The sequence below is a fragment of the Lutjanus erythropterus genome, chromosome 20 (assembly GCF_056507025.1).
Source record: "Lutjanus erythropterus isolate fLutEry1 chromosome 20, fLutEry1.hap2, whole genome shotgun sequence".
Classification (NCBI taxonomy): domain Eukaryota; kingdom Metazoa; phylum Chordata; class Actinopteri; order Lutjaniformes; family Lutjanidae; genus Lutjanus; species Lutjanus erythropterus.
The window spans coordinates 24,325,028-24,337,500 of NC_139336.1; the positions used below are offsets into that span (position 1 = coordinate 24,325,028).

General features: G+C 37.2%; 1 protein-coding gene across 11 annotated transcripts in view; it reads right to left on the reverse strand.

Annotated features, from left to right (window-relative positions):
* Nucleotides 1–4,435: 4,435 nt before the first annotated feature.
* dab2ipb (DAB2 interacting protein b) overlaps nucleotides 4,436–12,473 on the reverse strand; it is a 215,355-nt gene continuing 207,317 nt past the window's right edge. For all 11 annotated transcript variants that reach the window (XM_084745330.1, XM_084745329.1, XM_084745333.1 and 8 more), the window contains 3 exons: nucleotides 9,579–9,781; nucleotides 7,923–8,010; nucleotides 4,436–5,523 (listed from right to left, as the gene is read on the reverse strand). In XM_084745330.1, coding sequence (XP_084601456.1) covers nucleotides 5,356–5,523; nucleotides 7,923–8,010; nucleotides 9,579–9,781 — 459 coding nt within the window. In that variant the 3' untranslated portion in view covers nucleotides 4,436–5,355. The remainder of the gene's footprint in view (nucleotides 5,524–7,922; nucleotides 8,011–9,578; nucleotides 9,782–12,473) is intronic.

The window sequence follows — 12,473 nt, forward strand, 5'->3', positions numbered from 1 at the left end:
AACAATCAGGCAGTATGTAGGTCAGACTCGCTGCGGAGTAGGCACTGCTCAAACCAGTCTGTCACATCCCTCCATCATACCCTCCGCTCTGCCTTTGGACCTCGAGTCGGAGCATATGTTCTCTCTAGCTGCTTGTCATCTATCTAGGCCTGCTTGAGTACTTAACGAACATGTGATTCATCTCGCAGGCGCTCAAATTAAGCTTCATTTACATTTCATAATAACAAAGCGTCACAGAGAACAATGCAGGCAAGGCTGTGAGAAACAGACACCACAGGATGAGATTTTTAAAATAGCTAAATAAAACTTTAATAGGTCTAGTTGCAAATGTACATAAATTGCACAGCCACATTTTGTCAACACAAATTCCTCTGTACATTATTGTTTTGTCACTGTCGTCAAAGGAAGCAGAATCCAGCAAATACTTTATACTTTCAACATACTTACAAAAGTATTTTCTACAAGATAATAGAAAACATACAACATCTTTTACTTTATTTATAGCTTTATATTTTGATTGATCTTTTGCCAGACTGGCTGAACTGTGTGAAGAGTGAACTCATGGTTTTTCTGACTCATAAAATCAGAACTGAAGTGGGAACATGGATGAGGATAAATTAATCGATAGCTCAGAAGTCAGATTAGAAACCAAACATTAGAGTGCGTCTTCTACTTTACTTTTTTTTTTAGAAATTGTGATCCGGCATAGCTTTTAATCACTTAACTTTTATTTTTGTGCACTAAAGTTTAAAGCGAGACTATGTAACTTTTCTGAACAACTGTGACTGCTAAATGCTAAACTATTGTTATACCAAATGACTGTTATAGCTACATGCTAAACTGTAATTTACAATTTAGCTAAGAAATAGTTTAGCATTTAGGTAAGCATATAGCTAAAATGCTAAGCTATTGTAACTGTAGCTTGAAGTCTTAGATGACAAAATGTATCTCACATTTGCTAACGTTGTCCACCAGAAGCTACTTGGCACAACAGACCAAATATGGTCGTAACATTAGCATCACAATTCCTTTAGCTTGTGTAAAAACTAAACATTAGTTTACGATTTAGCTTAACTATTGTAACGGCACAATTGGAGTAGAGTCATTAACTCAGTGAACCAAATTAATATGAGCCTTGTACGCTAAAACATATCTAAAATAGGATAGCTATTGGCTAAATCATATTAATTGGCTAATTAGCTATCCTTAACCACCGAAAACTACTTATGACAGAACAAGTTAGGCTGTAACATTAGCATCACAATTTTTGACTCTTTCAGCTAGTGTAGCTTAGCATTTAGCTAAAATGCTATGCTCTTGTAATAGAGGAGAGTGAACAGTATCAGTATGAACTATACACATTAAAGTGTATCAAACATAGGCTAACATTAGCTTTGCTTAGCCACCAAAAGTTATTTGCCATTAAAGACTTAGCATCAAATGTCTGTTTTAGCTAGTATGAATGCTAAACTGTAGCCTGCCATTTAACTGAAATGCTACGCTAACAATAGCACCAGTGGAAAAGAGTCAAAGTCAGTGAAGGCAGTCAGTAATGTACCGATAATGTTTGTAATTTCAGCTAACATTAGCCACCAAAAGCTTCAGGTCAGAACTGACCAAGTGGCATTAAAGCTGCAAGTTAGCAGTAAAATGTACAGTTTGAGCAACAGTGCGTTTTATTGCTTATGAATTCTATTCATTTGTTAGTGGAATAATGTAGCATTTTAATGTCTATAGTAACATAGTCTCGCTTTAATATCTGCAGTTGTGGAATATTGTTTTAGGATTGAATGTCTGGTAAGATTATGAAGAGGAAAGTCCTACGTCACAGATTTTTTAATTTTTTTTAGCTACCAGAGGATTCTCCAGTCCTTTTTATTCAAATAGAAAAAGCTTAACAGTTCTGTTTCTCTGATATTCATGGTTTGTGGATGAGTTACACCAAAAATCCCTTCCTTCGGTTTTGAAGTTTGCCACGTTTTTAAACACCTGAAACAGGCGCTGTGCTAAATGAAAGCTAATTATAAACACCAACCACTGAACGTAAAAGTGCATAGAGCTAGACTGATGAGAAATACAGGATTGTGCTTGTGAATCTCATCGAGACTGGACTCAGCTTGGCCTGAAACCAAGGAGGCATCCTCCGCGACTTCCCAAGAGTCAAACTCCTACTTAATCAGTTTTTTTGGCTAGTGATATTACACTCTAAATACAAAAAAAAACAATAGCTTTTAACAGGGAGAACACTGACAGGTTAATTTAATCGTATAGTTCTACCCAATGAGGACAGATGACCGACTGAGCTATTTTTGTATTTACAATATCCATAATGATACAGCAGAGTTTGAGCACAAGATACATTTACAAAAAGCTCTGTTAACATTAGGTAAAAATAGTTGTGAGCATTTTATTTACACTTTCCCAGGCTGTCCAGCCTCTTGATACACTCAGTTATCATATATTCACTGTATATGTCTGTAGCAAGCCATTCATCGTCATCATCATCATCATCATCATTACCGTCCAATTGGCAACAAAAAGAAAACAAATGGTGATACTGACGCTACCGTTGGCTCTAGAGCAAGGATGAAACATGCAGAGCCTCACACTTGGATGTTTACAGTCTGTTACAAAATGAATACAAAAATATACAAAATACAGATGCAGAGGAGGTGGTATGGAGTGATGAGAGTGATGCCAGGAGAGAGTAGAAGGACCAATAAACCCCATGTTAAGACCGACTGCCAGTTAGCATCTTCACATTCAGAAGAACAGGGGATGAAGGCAGGTGGAGGCGAGTAAGAAAAGAGGAGAGAGATGATGCCACTAGGATTAATAGAGTCACAGTTTGGATGCAGCATACTTCATTACCACTGACAAACAAAGCAGTTAAGAGAGAAAATGTTGTAACTAAGGAGGCCATTATCACAATGGCTCACCAGTCCAGTGTATAGTATGAGCGAGTGCGTCTAAACACGTCTCTCAATAGCTCTTGTGCTACTAGAGTGAAAAGACCACACGTGTGACTCGAGATCAAACCAGAGTCGTAAATCTGGGTTAAACTGATCTGCGTCTTTAAGAGCAATGATGAGCACCAATAGAAGAACTAGTAACTTTGAGGGTTGTGCAAGCTACGCTGCAGCTGTTAGAACTACTGTACAGACATTTCTTTGTCAAATGTGGTGCATATAGTAGGGTTGAGTCGATGAAAGATTTTCCCACCAGTTTGATATTAAGCCAAATACCAGACTAGTTATACCGGCTGTCATCACTAGACTTCGCACATGATTCAGCCACTCAGTAACTTAAACAGGGCAAACGGGAAGAAACCAAAACAAGGGTTCGCACTTCCATTTCCATCTGCTTGATTACTGACTGCACTTACAAACTAAATATTGTTATGTTAGCTCCCTCGCTAGTAGTCCGACACTGCAGGTACAAGTCCTGCCATTGACTGTAGTATCGCGCTGTTGAGCAAATTGGCGCCTGATAGTATGAATGTAAACAAGCTAACAGCTGTTAACTTTTCCATTAGCAGTGATGTAGTCATTGTAATGCCATGGCTCGCCTCCTGACATGCAAATGTTCCACCAAAACAAGTTTCCCCTTAACACTACTCTGCAGCAGCACTGTTACTGTTAATATTTTTTTTTGCTAGCTCATTAAAAGAAAAAAAAATGTCACTGTTTGCTAACTAGCTAAAAAGTAAAAGCATTACATTATTTACTAGTTAGCTAATGACTGAGCAGAAAATCATTTTTCTCAATCCATCTCAAACAGGCAGCTATTTTAAAAATTAAACCTCCTCGTGTGTCAGTTTAAAGTAAATACTGGATTACAATTTAAGACTTTTGTGCAAAACAATTTAAAATTAAACCATGATTACTCAGGGTTAAAAATGAATCCTTGTCGGTGCAACTCAGCCTTAGTGTTTGTAATACGTCTGTGGTTTTTGTTGATAATTGTTGTTATTGTTGTGCTGCTGTATAGTTGTAACCATGAGTGAAGTAATTGTTGCGTTTAATCATCCCAGCTGTACTTTTCATAGACAGTCTTTAATACTATATTTACATTACTGAACTGAAAGTTTAAGAGTGAGGAAAGTCAGTTTGGTTGTTTAGGTTAAAATCAGACTGGTTGAAGATTGTACACCGGCTCAAACCGGAAACCGACCCAACCCTGGCCCTAGTGTACGGTATGTAAAGGGTGGAGCGTTGTGGTGCTGATCACTGCTCCATGTGGTCTCCTTCCCCAGGGCTCTAAAAGCAAGCTACACACTAAAGTCTTTCATCGTTAGAGAAGAAAAATAAAACTAGATCTCACTCCTAAATAAAGGGCTGCTTTTATATTTGAGATTATCAAATATAGATATAGATATGTGTGTATACTCTATAGAAGAAAAACAAAAGAAATGCATACATCTATATTAAATTTCATTAATATAGTATCACATAGAATTCCTTTACTTTAATGTTCATAATACATTTAAGTGTGTACAATTTATTTTTGTATCCTTTACAAATCCACAGTATAAGTTGTGCCTTTTTTTTTGCAGAAATAGGGGGGAGCTGTGGGATAAAGTCGAGGTGTGTTCCTTACTTAAGGCGTTTCATGTACCAATAGCTTCTCACAAAGTGCACTACACAGGGATGGAGGGGGGAGGCGGGGGTCCGCGGGATGCTCAGGAACACACCCGGGGACATAAAGATTGTTTTAGACTAAAAATAGCAATTTAGTTTAAGCTCCTATTTGGTTCTTTATAAATGACTTTAAAATAAAGCACTAGAAAGTAATCCTCTCGACAACTAAAGTGATAATCCTCAATGCGTGTTATTGTTTTTAAGTGGGTCCACTTGGTCGTCAAGAGGGAGAAGGATAAAAGAGGGAGAGGAGGAGAGGAGGGTTGCTAGGGTGACCGTATCTGGCGGTCGTCACTGTGTGTGGTTAGATAGTGGTTCATCCCAGGCGTAGGCAGGGTCTTGAAATGTCCCAGTGACTGCGTACATCCACTGGCAAAGTGTTTGACTGACGGACAGCTTTGAGGTTCATATGTACAAGCTCCGCCTCCTCTGGCCGTCACCCTCATAACGAAGGCCGTCTGGTGATCCTGTTCTCTTTGTGTTCTTTCCGTCAGGTCGAAGTCCCGCCTCTTCCAGCTGAGCGATGACCTTACTACGACACTGGCGTCCAAAATAGTGGAATTGTCTTCCAGAAGTTTTAAAAACGCGCACGCTCTTGCAGTCTTTCAAACAGGCATGCATCCGTGCATGCACGTAGACGTCCTCTCACTGAATATCTGTACACACGCAGGCACTCAAACACTCGCTCTGGGCTGAAGCCAGTCTGTCTGTCTGTCTAACAGTTGCTGCTGTTCCTGAACTCCCCGTTCTCAGTAATCTGCAGTTTGGTGGGGTTGGTGGGGGAGATGCCGTTGCGGGTCTGCATGCTGTAGCGCTCCTTCAGCTGGGTCAGAGCGCTCATCAGACGGGCGTTGGCTGCATCCAGCGATGCTATGCGCTTCTCCTGCACACACAGGGAAAAACAGTTAGATGCAGGTATGTTCCTCTATGTTCACAGACAAAAACTTGTTTTAAGTTGCTTGTTTCAACCTGAACTCTTCCCCTGTTCTGGTAAAGGCGTGTATACTTGAGTCTAAATTACAGCATCATCAATGTCCCCAATTTGATATTTAAGCTCCATTTGAGGGCAGATTTCACGTCGGTCATTGTTTTATTGTCCAACTAATAAAATTGAGACAAGAATAGAGTTGAGATCTCTACAAACAGATATCTGTATATGAATGCAGATAAATACTAATTAAAAAAAATTGTTAGAATCTATCTGATGAGAATAAATTGCATTTTGGCAGATGCAGTCTGCTTCTTTTGCTCTCCACAGACTCGTTACCCACATGCAGCTAAAGCCCACTCAAATGTGATCAGTCAATACTACCAATACCAAATCTTGTCCCTTGCCTACAGTCGTACACAGATATATGGACATTGTGGTCAGAAATTAGCAGACGAAAATGCAACAAACATAGCAGTGTCAGTTTTGAATTAAGGGACATGAAAACAATTAACAAAAACATTATAGATGTCAGTTCTGTATCATAGCTGTGCCATGACAGAAACCAAGAGAGAAAAATTTGACATTAAGTTAAATGCCGAAGAAGCATCTAAAATAGAGCTGCAACTAATGATTGTTTTCATAGTCAATTAATCGGTTGATTTTCTTGATTAATCAGTGAATAGGTGTTTGGTCTATAAAATATCAGAAAACGGTGAAAGATGTCAATCAGTGTTTACCAAAGCCTAAGGTGACGTCCTCAGATATCTTGTTTTGCTCGCAACCCAAAGATACTCAGTTTACTGTCAGAGAGGAGTAAAGAAACCAGAATATGTTCACATTTAAGAAACTGAAATCTTAACTTTTTTTTTTCTTAAATTGCTCAAACTGAAAATAATGTGAAGATTAATCATTAATGAAAATAACCATTAGGTGCAGCCGTAACCTAAAGCAAAGCAGTGCATGACTTACAGTAGGTGGGAGGTGGTCAGCGGGATTGACGTTAGTCAGGTGTTATAATAAAGGATGTTTCTGTGGACAGTGACTTGCATTAAGACCTTATAATTCTTAAGCCAAATGTGTTTTACAGGAGAGATCTGTACATGACTCCCACAGCAGGTTTTAGCTAAGATTGTCAATACTTTTTCAATACCGCGTTTAAAACAATACGATATATGTTAATAATAGTAACAAAAAGTTCAGAAGTTCTTACAAAAGATCAGATCAAGTGCTCATTCAAGACCTCAGTTCAGCTTTTATTTGTCCTGCAGCAAAACCAGTGTTCACTGACTTTTTCTGTGTACAAGTTGTTAAGAAAAAAAAGCTTATTTTTTGTGCCAAGGAATTTTTTCTGCCTTGCCGAGGTATCGATTTTAATTCTATTACACTTGTATTGTTAAGTTTAAAATTCTGGTATCGTAACTATTGTCTCAGCCACTCATATAATTTTGTTTGCACCTGAGAGAAAATTGAAGCCACAAATTATACACCTTTTAGAAATATCTTGGTATGCGCGAGGCTCACTGTGTTAGTTGTCTAATGTGGGCTGGTTTGAGCCACAGAATCAAACTTCCTTCTCTGTCTGCCTGTTTACTGAAGGAGGCGACTTGTTGCTGCACTGTGGCATGTTTGTTTGCGGATGGAAAGTCTCATTACTTCAGGCGTGAAGGTGTGATTAATCACCAGTGCATGTCTGCATCTGGGTCTGTGTAAATGTCATGTCACACTGTAGTTGTTTTTTTCCACTTACATCCTGTTATAAAAATCAGTTTGACATTAATCTTCCAATATGAAAGTTTGTATTGTGTGTGTCTCTATGCATGTAATGTCCACGTTTATCCAGAATATAGAAAGAAATAGTATCCTCAAATGACTAACAAACATCCAGCGGTCTTTAATCCTTTCTGGCAACAGTTCTGCCCACACAATCATTCTTTATAATTATGTTCCAATCAACATTCAGAATTCCTTGCAGGCAAACGCTCAAAAGCAACACTTTTTTGTTTTCTAAGACGGATTTTAACCACAGTTTTATATGAATAAGAACCACATGGATTATAGAGAAGCTCCATGTTGACAGAAAACTAGATAAGACGTTTGTAAATGTATGTTTTATAAGACAGGGAGTGGGAGGGAGCTGGGAAATTCTGCTCAGCCATTCAAGCTTGTCAATGCCAGAGCTGAGACGGCCATGAATTAAACATCTCTTTGTATTTCAGTGACCCTTTGTTTCCTCGGGCTGAGGACACAAGTGACGGCACATACAAATTTGAAAACACACCGACAGGAAACCATATGCAACCTGCAGAGTGGGCGGTGGATATTTTCTGTCAGTCATCGTGTTGTAAACTGACCTGTGCGTCGATGATCTTCTGTTTGGAGTCGACCACCGCCTGCATGTCTGAGTGATCCTTCTTCAGCTCCTCTTCCACCGACATTAACCTGGAAAAAGGACAAATGTGACTCTTAAAGACAAAATGTGTAAGTTCTGCCTCTAGGGGTCTCTCTCACATAAAAACAATAACAAAACAAGAAGCCTGATACAACTCAACAAAATATACACAGACAGTTTAATGTGGCAATGTTATTGTTTTAAATTGTATAGCTGTTTTATGTCTTTTAATCTATTCTTGTATTTTTATTTCTGTACAGCACTTTGGTCCATTGTGGTTATTTTAAAGTGCTTTACAAATAAAGTTGGATTGGATAATAGCTTTAAAGGCATGGTTCTTGTTATTTGAAATGGTGTTGTATAAGGTACTTATCCACAGTTGGTGCACAAATCTCCAAAAAAAAGTTGGGATGTTGTGTAAAGAACATAATACAATGATTTGCAAATCCTTTTCGACCTATAATCAATCAATACAGTATAAAGACATGATATTCAATGTTCAGACTAATCAACTTAATTGTTTTTACAATCAGTCTAAATTTGAAGCTTGCAGCATGTTCCAAACCTTTTGAACAGGAGCATATTTACCACTGTTACATCATTTGTTAAAGTTTTGAAATTCTTTGTCATTCTTGCTTGATATTCAGCTTCTGGGGTTTCTGTTGTATTTTGTGCTTCATAAAGCATCACACATTTTCATACAGGTCTGGAGTGCAGGCAGGTCAGTCTAGTATAGGGGTGGGCGATATGGCAAAAATATCATATCACGATTTTTTTTATTAGAAAATCCCGATTTTGATTTTATCACAATCTTACATGTATTTATATTATGTATTATGCTATGTATTTAGATTTACATTTACTGTTTTTACTTTACTTTCTACTTTTTTTCAAGCACAAATGTAAAAGTAAAGGTAGTAATGTCTGCAAAAACCACAAACAGAAGAGTGAACTAACTCTTTTAACTGAAACAGTCACCAGAATGTTTTGTTAACATGTTAAAATCACAACATTTTTCTTCTGGTAAACCAGTCCCCTGTCCCCCAGGGGACAGGTTTACCAACATGCCACCTTTTTCTCCTCTTATGAGTTTGCAGGTCTGTATTTAGTAATCAAAAAATACCAACAAGAACACCATTAAAGTACAACAACAGCAATAAAAATGTTGATTTTTCAAAAAAGGAAAAAATAACATGCAAGGTTTTTAAATTGTAATTAAGTAAAAACACTAATACCACAATGTAAAAATTCTTAAGTAAAGAATCTGAGTATTTTTTTCATCACAGCAGGTCAGTGATCAGTGTGTCTACACGTTCTAATCCTTCACGATCTAATATCGTCATATCGCACACCCCTAGTCTAGTACATGAACTCTTTTACTGTGAAGCCACACTGTTGTAACTTGCAGAATGTCTTTGTATCATTTTGCTGAAATAAGTAGGGACACCCCTTAAAAAGACGTATGGATGGCAGCATATGTTGCTGTAAAACCTGTACGTGTCTTTCAGCATTAATGGTGCATTCACAGATGTGACAGTTAGCCTTGATGTCATCCCTTTACAAACATAACACATGCACAAAGCTTCACTCTGGTGCCTTTTCTTCTTGTCCTCCCTACCTGCTGATGATGCCCTTCATCTGGAGGTCCTTGTCGTCCTGCTGTCTGCGCAGGCGCTCCTCCGACTCCTCCAGCCGGGCCTGGTACTCCATCAGCACTTTCTGGGCCTGTTCGTCCTGACCCTTCAGACGGGCCTCATACTCCTCAAGCTTCTGCACTGATGCCCGCAGCTTCTCCTGCAGCACTGCGATCTCCTGCTGGTACTGAACAAAGAAGCAGAAAGAGATGAAGAGACTGCTCTCGTCATCACTGTTCTCATTATCACCATGATAATCATCGTCGTCGTCGTCATCATCCACCCTATCAGCAGGATCCCCTTATTCATTTTCATAAATGACACAAACAAGAAAGAAATCACTCAATCAGGCCTCAGATTATGTCCTGTTGTTCCTGAGTATAATTTCTGTCTGGAAAAAGAGAGACAGCCTCTCTCTGGGAATCACGCGCTTCATTTACAAACCATTTTCATTACTGCACTTTCATACTACACCTGTGTAGCTGCCCTGTAAAACTGTCCTCACAAATCTTTTTGCATTTTCAACAAACTGTCATTTGTCTTTCCAATCAAACATGGAGAAGCTTAGCAGAGCTGTCCTTGCAAAAACAAAATAAAAAATGGTGTCAAATTCAGCTGTTTTCCTCAGTCAGGCCTCTGGGGTTTTGGCTCTGAAACCAGTAGCCTGTTGAGAGGTTAAACTGGCAAAAACACAGAGAAAAGGAAAGGAAGAAATGAAGTTTAGGATGGATAAGGACAAAGCGGGGGTGAAAAGGGAGGGATTGTAGCACCCAATAATGTAATAATTTACTGAAAATGTAATAATGCCTGAAAATGTAATAAAATTTGCACTTAACTCAATCGAAAATGTAATAAAACTCAATAATGCAATAACTTGACTAATAATGTAATTAAATATTCTGACTGATATTGTAATAAAATTTTTACCGATAATGTAATACCTTATTACATTATTGGAGATTTATTACATTTTCAGGTGGGTCATTTTTTAAAAAAAAATAATGTAAAACTTGACAGATAATGTAATATACAGTTCTACATTTTGTGTTTTGAGAATCCAAGACTGTTATATAGCCTACACTGGATTTGAAACAACAGAATGACTGTACGTATGTATGATTTCAGGCTTGACTATATGTATGTTTGTATGTATGTATGTATGATTTCAGGCCTGACTGTATGTATGTATGTATGTATGTGTGTATGTATGTATGTTTGATTTCAGGCTTGACTGTATGTATGTATGTATGATTTCAGGCTTGACTGTATGTATGTATGTATGTATGTATGTATGTATGTATGATTTCAGGCTTGACTGTATGTATGTATGTATGTATGATTTCAGGCTTGACTGTTTGTATGTATGTATGTATGATTTCAGGCTTGACTGTATGTATGTATGTATGTATGATTTCAGGCTTGACTGTATGTATGTATGTATGTATGTATGTTTGATTTCAAGCTTGACTGTATGTATGTATGTATGTATGTATGTATGATTTCAGGCTTGACTGTATTTATGTATGTATGCATGATTTCAGGCTTGACTGTATGTATGTATGTATGTATGTATGTATGTATGTATGAATGTATGATTTCAGGCTTGACTGTATGTATGTATGTATGTATGTATGTATGTATGTATGATTTCAGGCTTGACTATATGTATGTATGTATGTATGTATGTATGTATGTATGTATGTATGATTTCAGGCTTGACTATATGTATGTATGTATGTATGTATGTATGTATGATTTCAGTCTTGACTATATGTATGTATGTATGTATGTATGTATGCATGATTTCAGGCTTGACTATGTATGTATGTATGTATGAATGTATGATTTCAGGCTTGACTGTATGTATGTATGTATGTATGATTTCAGGCTTGACTATATGTATGTATGTATGTATGTATGTATGTATGTATGTATGTATGATTTCAGGCTTGACTGTATGTATGTATGTATGTATGTATGTATGTAGGTATGTATGTATGTATGTATGTATGATTTCAGGCTTGACTGTATGTATGTATGTATGATTGATTTCAGGCTTGACTGTATGTATGTATGTATGTATGAATGTATGATTTCAGGCTTGACTGTATGTATGTATGTATGTATGTATGTATGTATGTATGTATGTATGTATGATTTCAGGCTTGACTGTATGTATGTATGAATGTATGATTTCAGGCTTGACTGTATGTATGTATGTATGTATGTATGTATGTATGTATGTATGATTTCAGGCTTCACTATATGTATGTATGTATGTATGTATGTATGTATGTATGTATGTTTGATTTCAGGCTTGACTGTATGTATGTATGTATGTATGTATGATTTCAGGCTTGACTGTATGTATGTATGTATGATTGATTTCAGGCTTGACTGTATGTATGTATGTATGCATGATTTCAGGTTTGACTGTATGTATGTATGAATGTATGATTTCAGCCTTGACTGTATGTATGTATGTATGTATGTATGTATGTATGTATGATTTCAGGCTTGACTATATGTATGTATGTATGTATGTATGTATGATTTCAGGCTTGACTGTATGTATGTATGTATGTATGATTTCAGGCTTGACTGTATGTATGTATGTATGTATGTATGTATGTATGTATGCATGATTTCAGGCTTGACTGTATGTACGTATGTATGTATGTATGAATGTATGATTTCAGGCTTGACTGTATGTATGTATGTCTGTATGTATGTATGTATGTATGTATGTATGATTTCAGTCTTGACTATATGTATGTATGTATGTATGTATGATTTCAGGCTTGACTGTATGTATGTATGTATGTATGATTTCAGGCTTGACTGTATGTATGTATGTATGTATGTATGTATGATTTCAG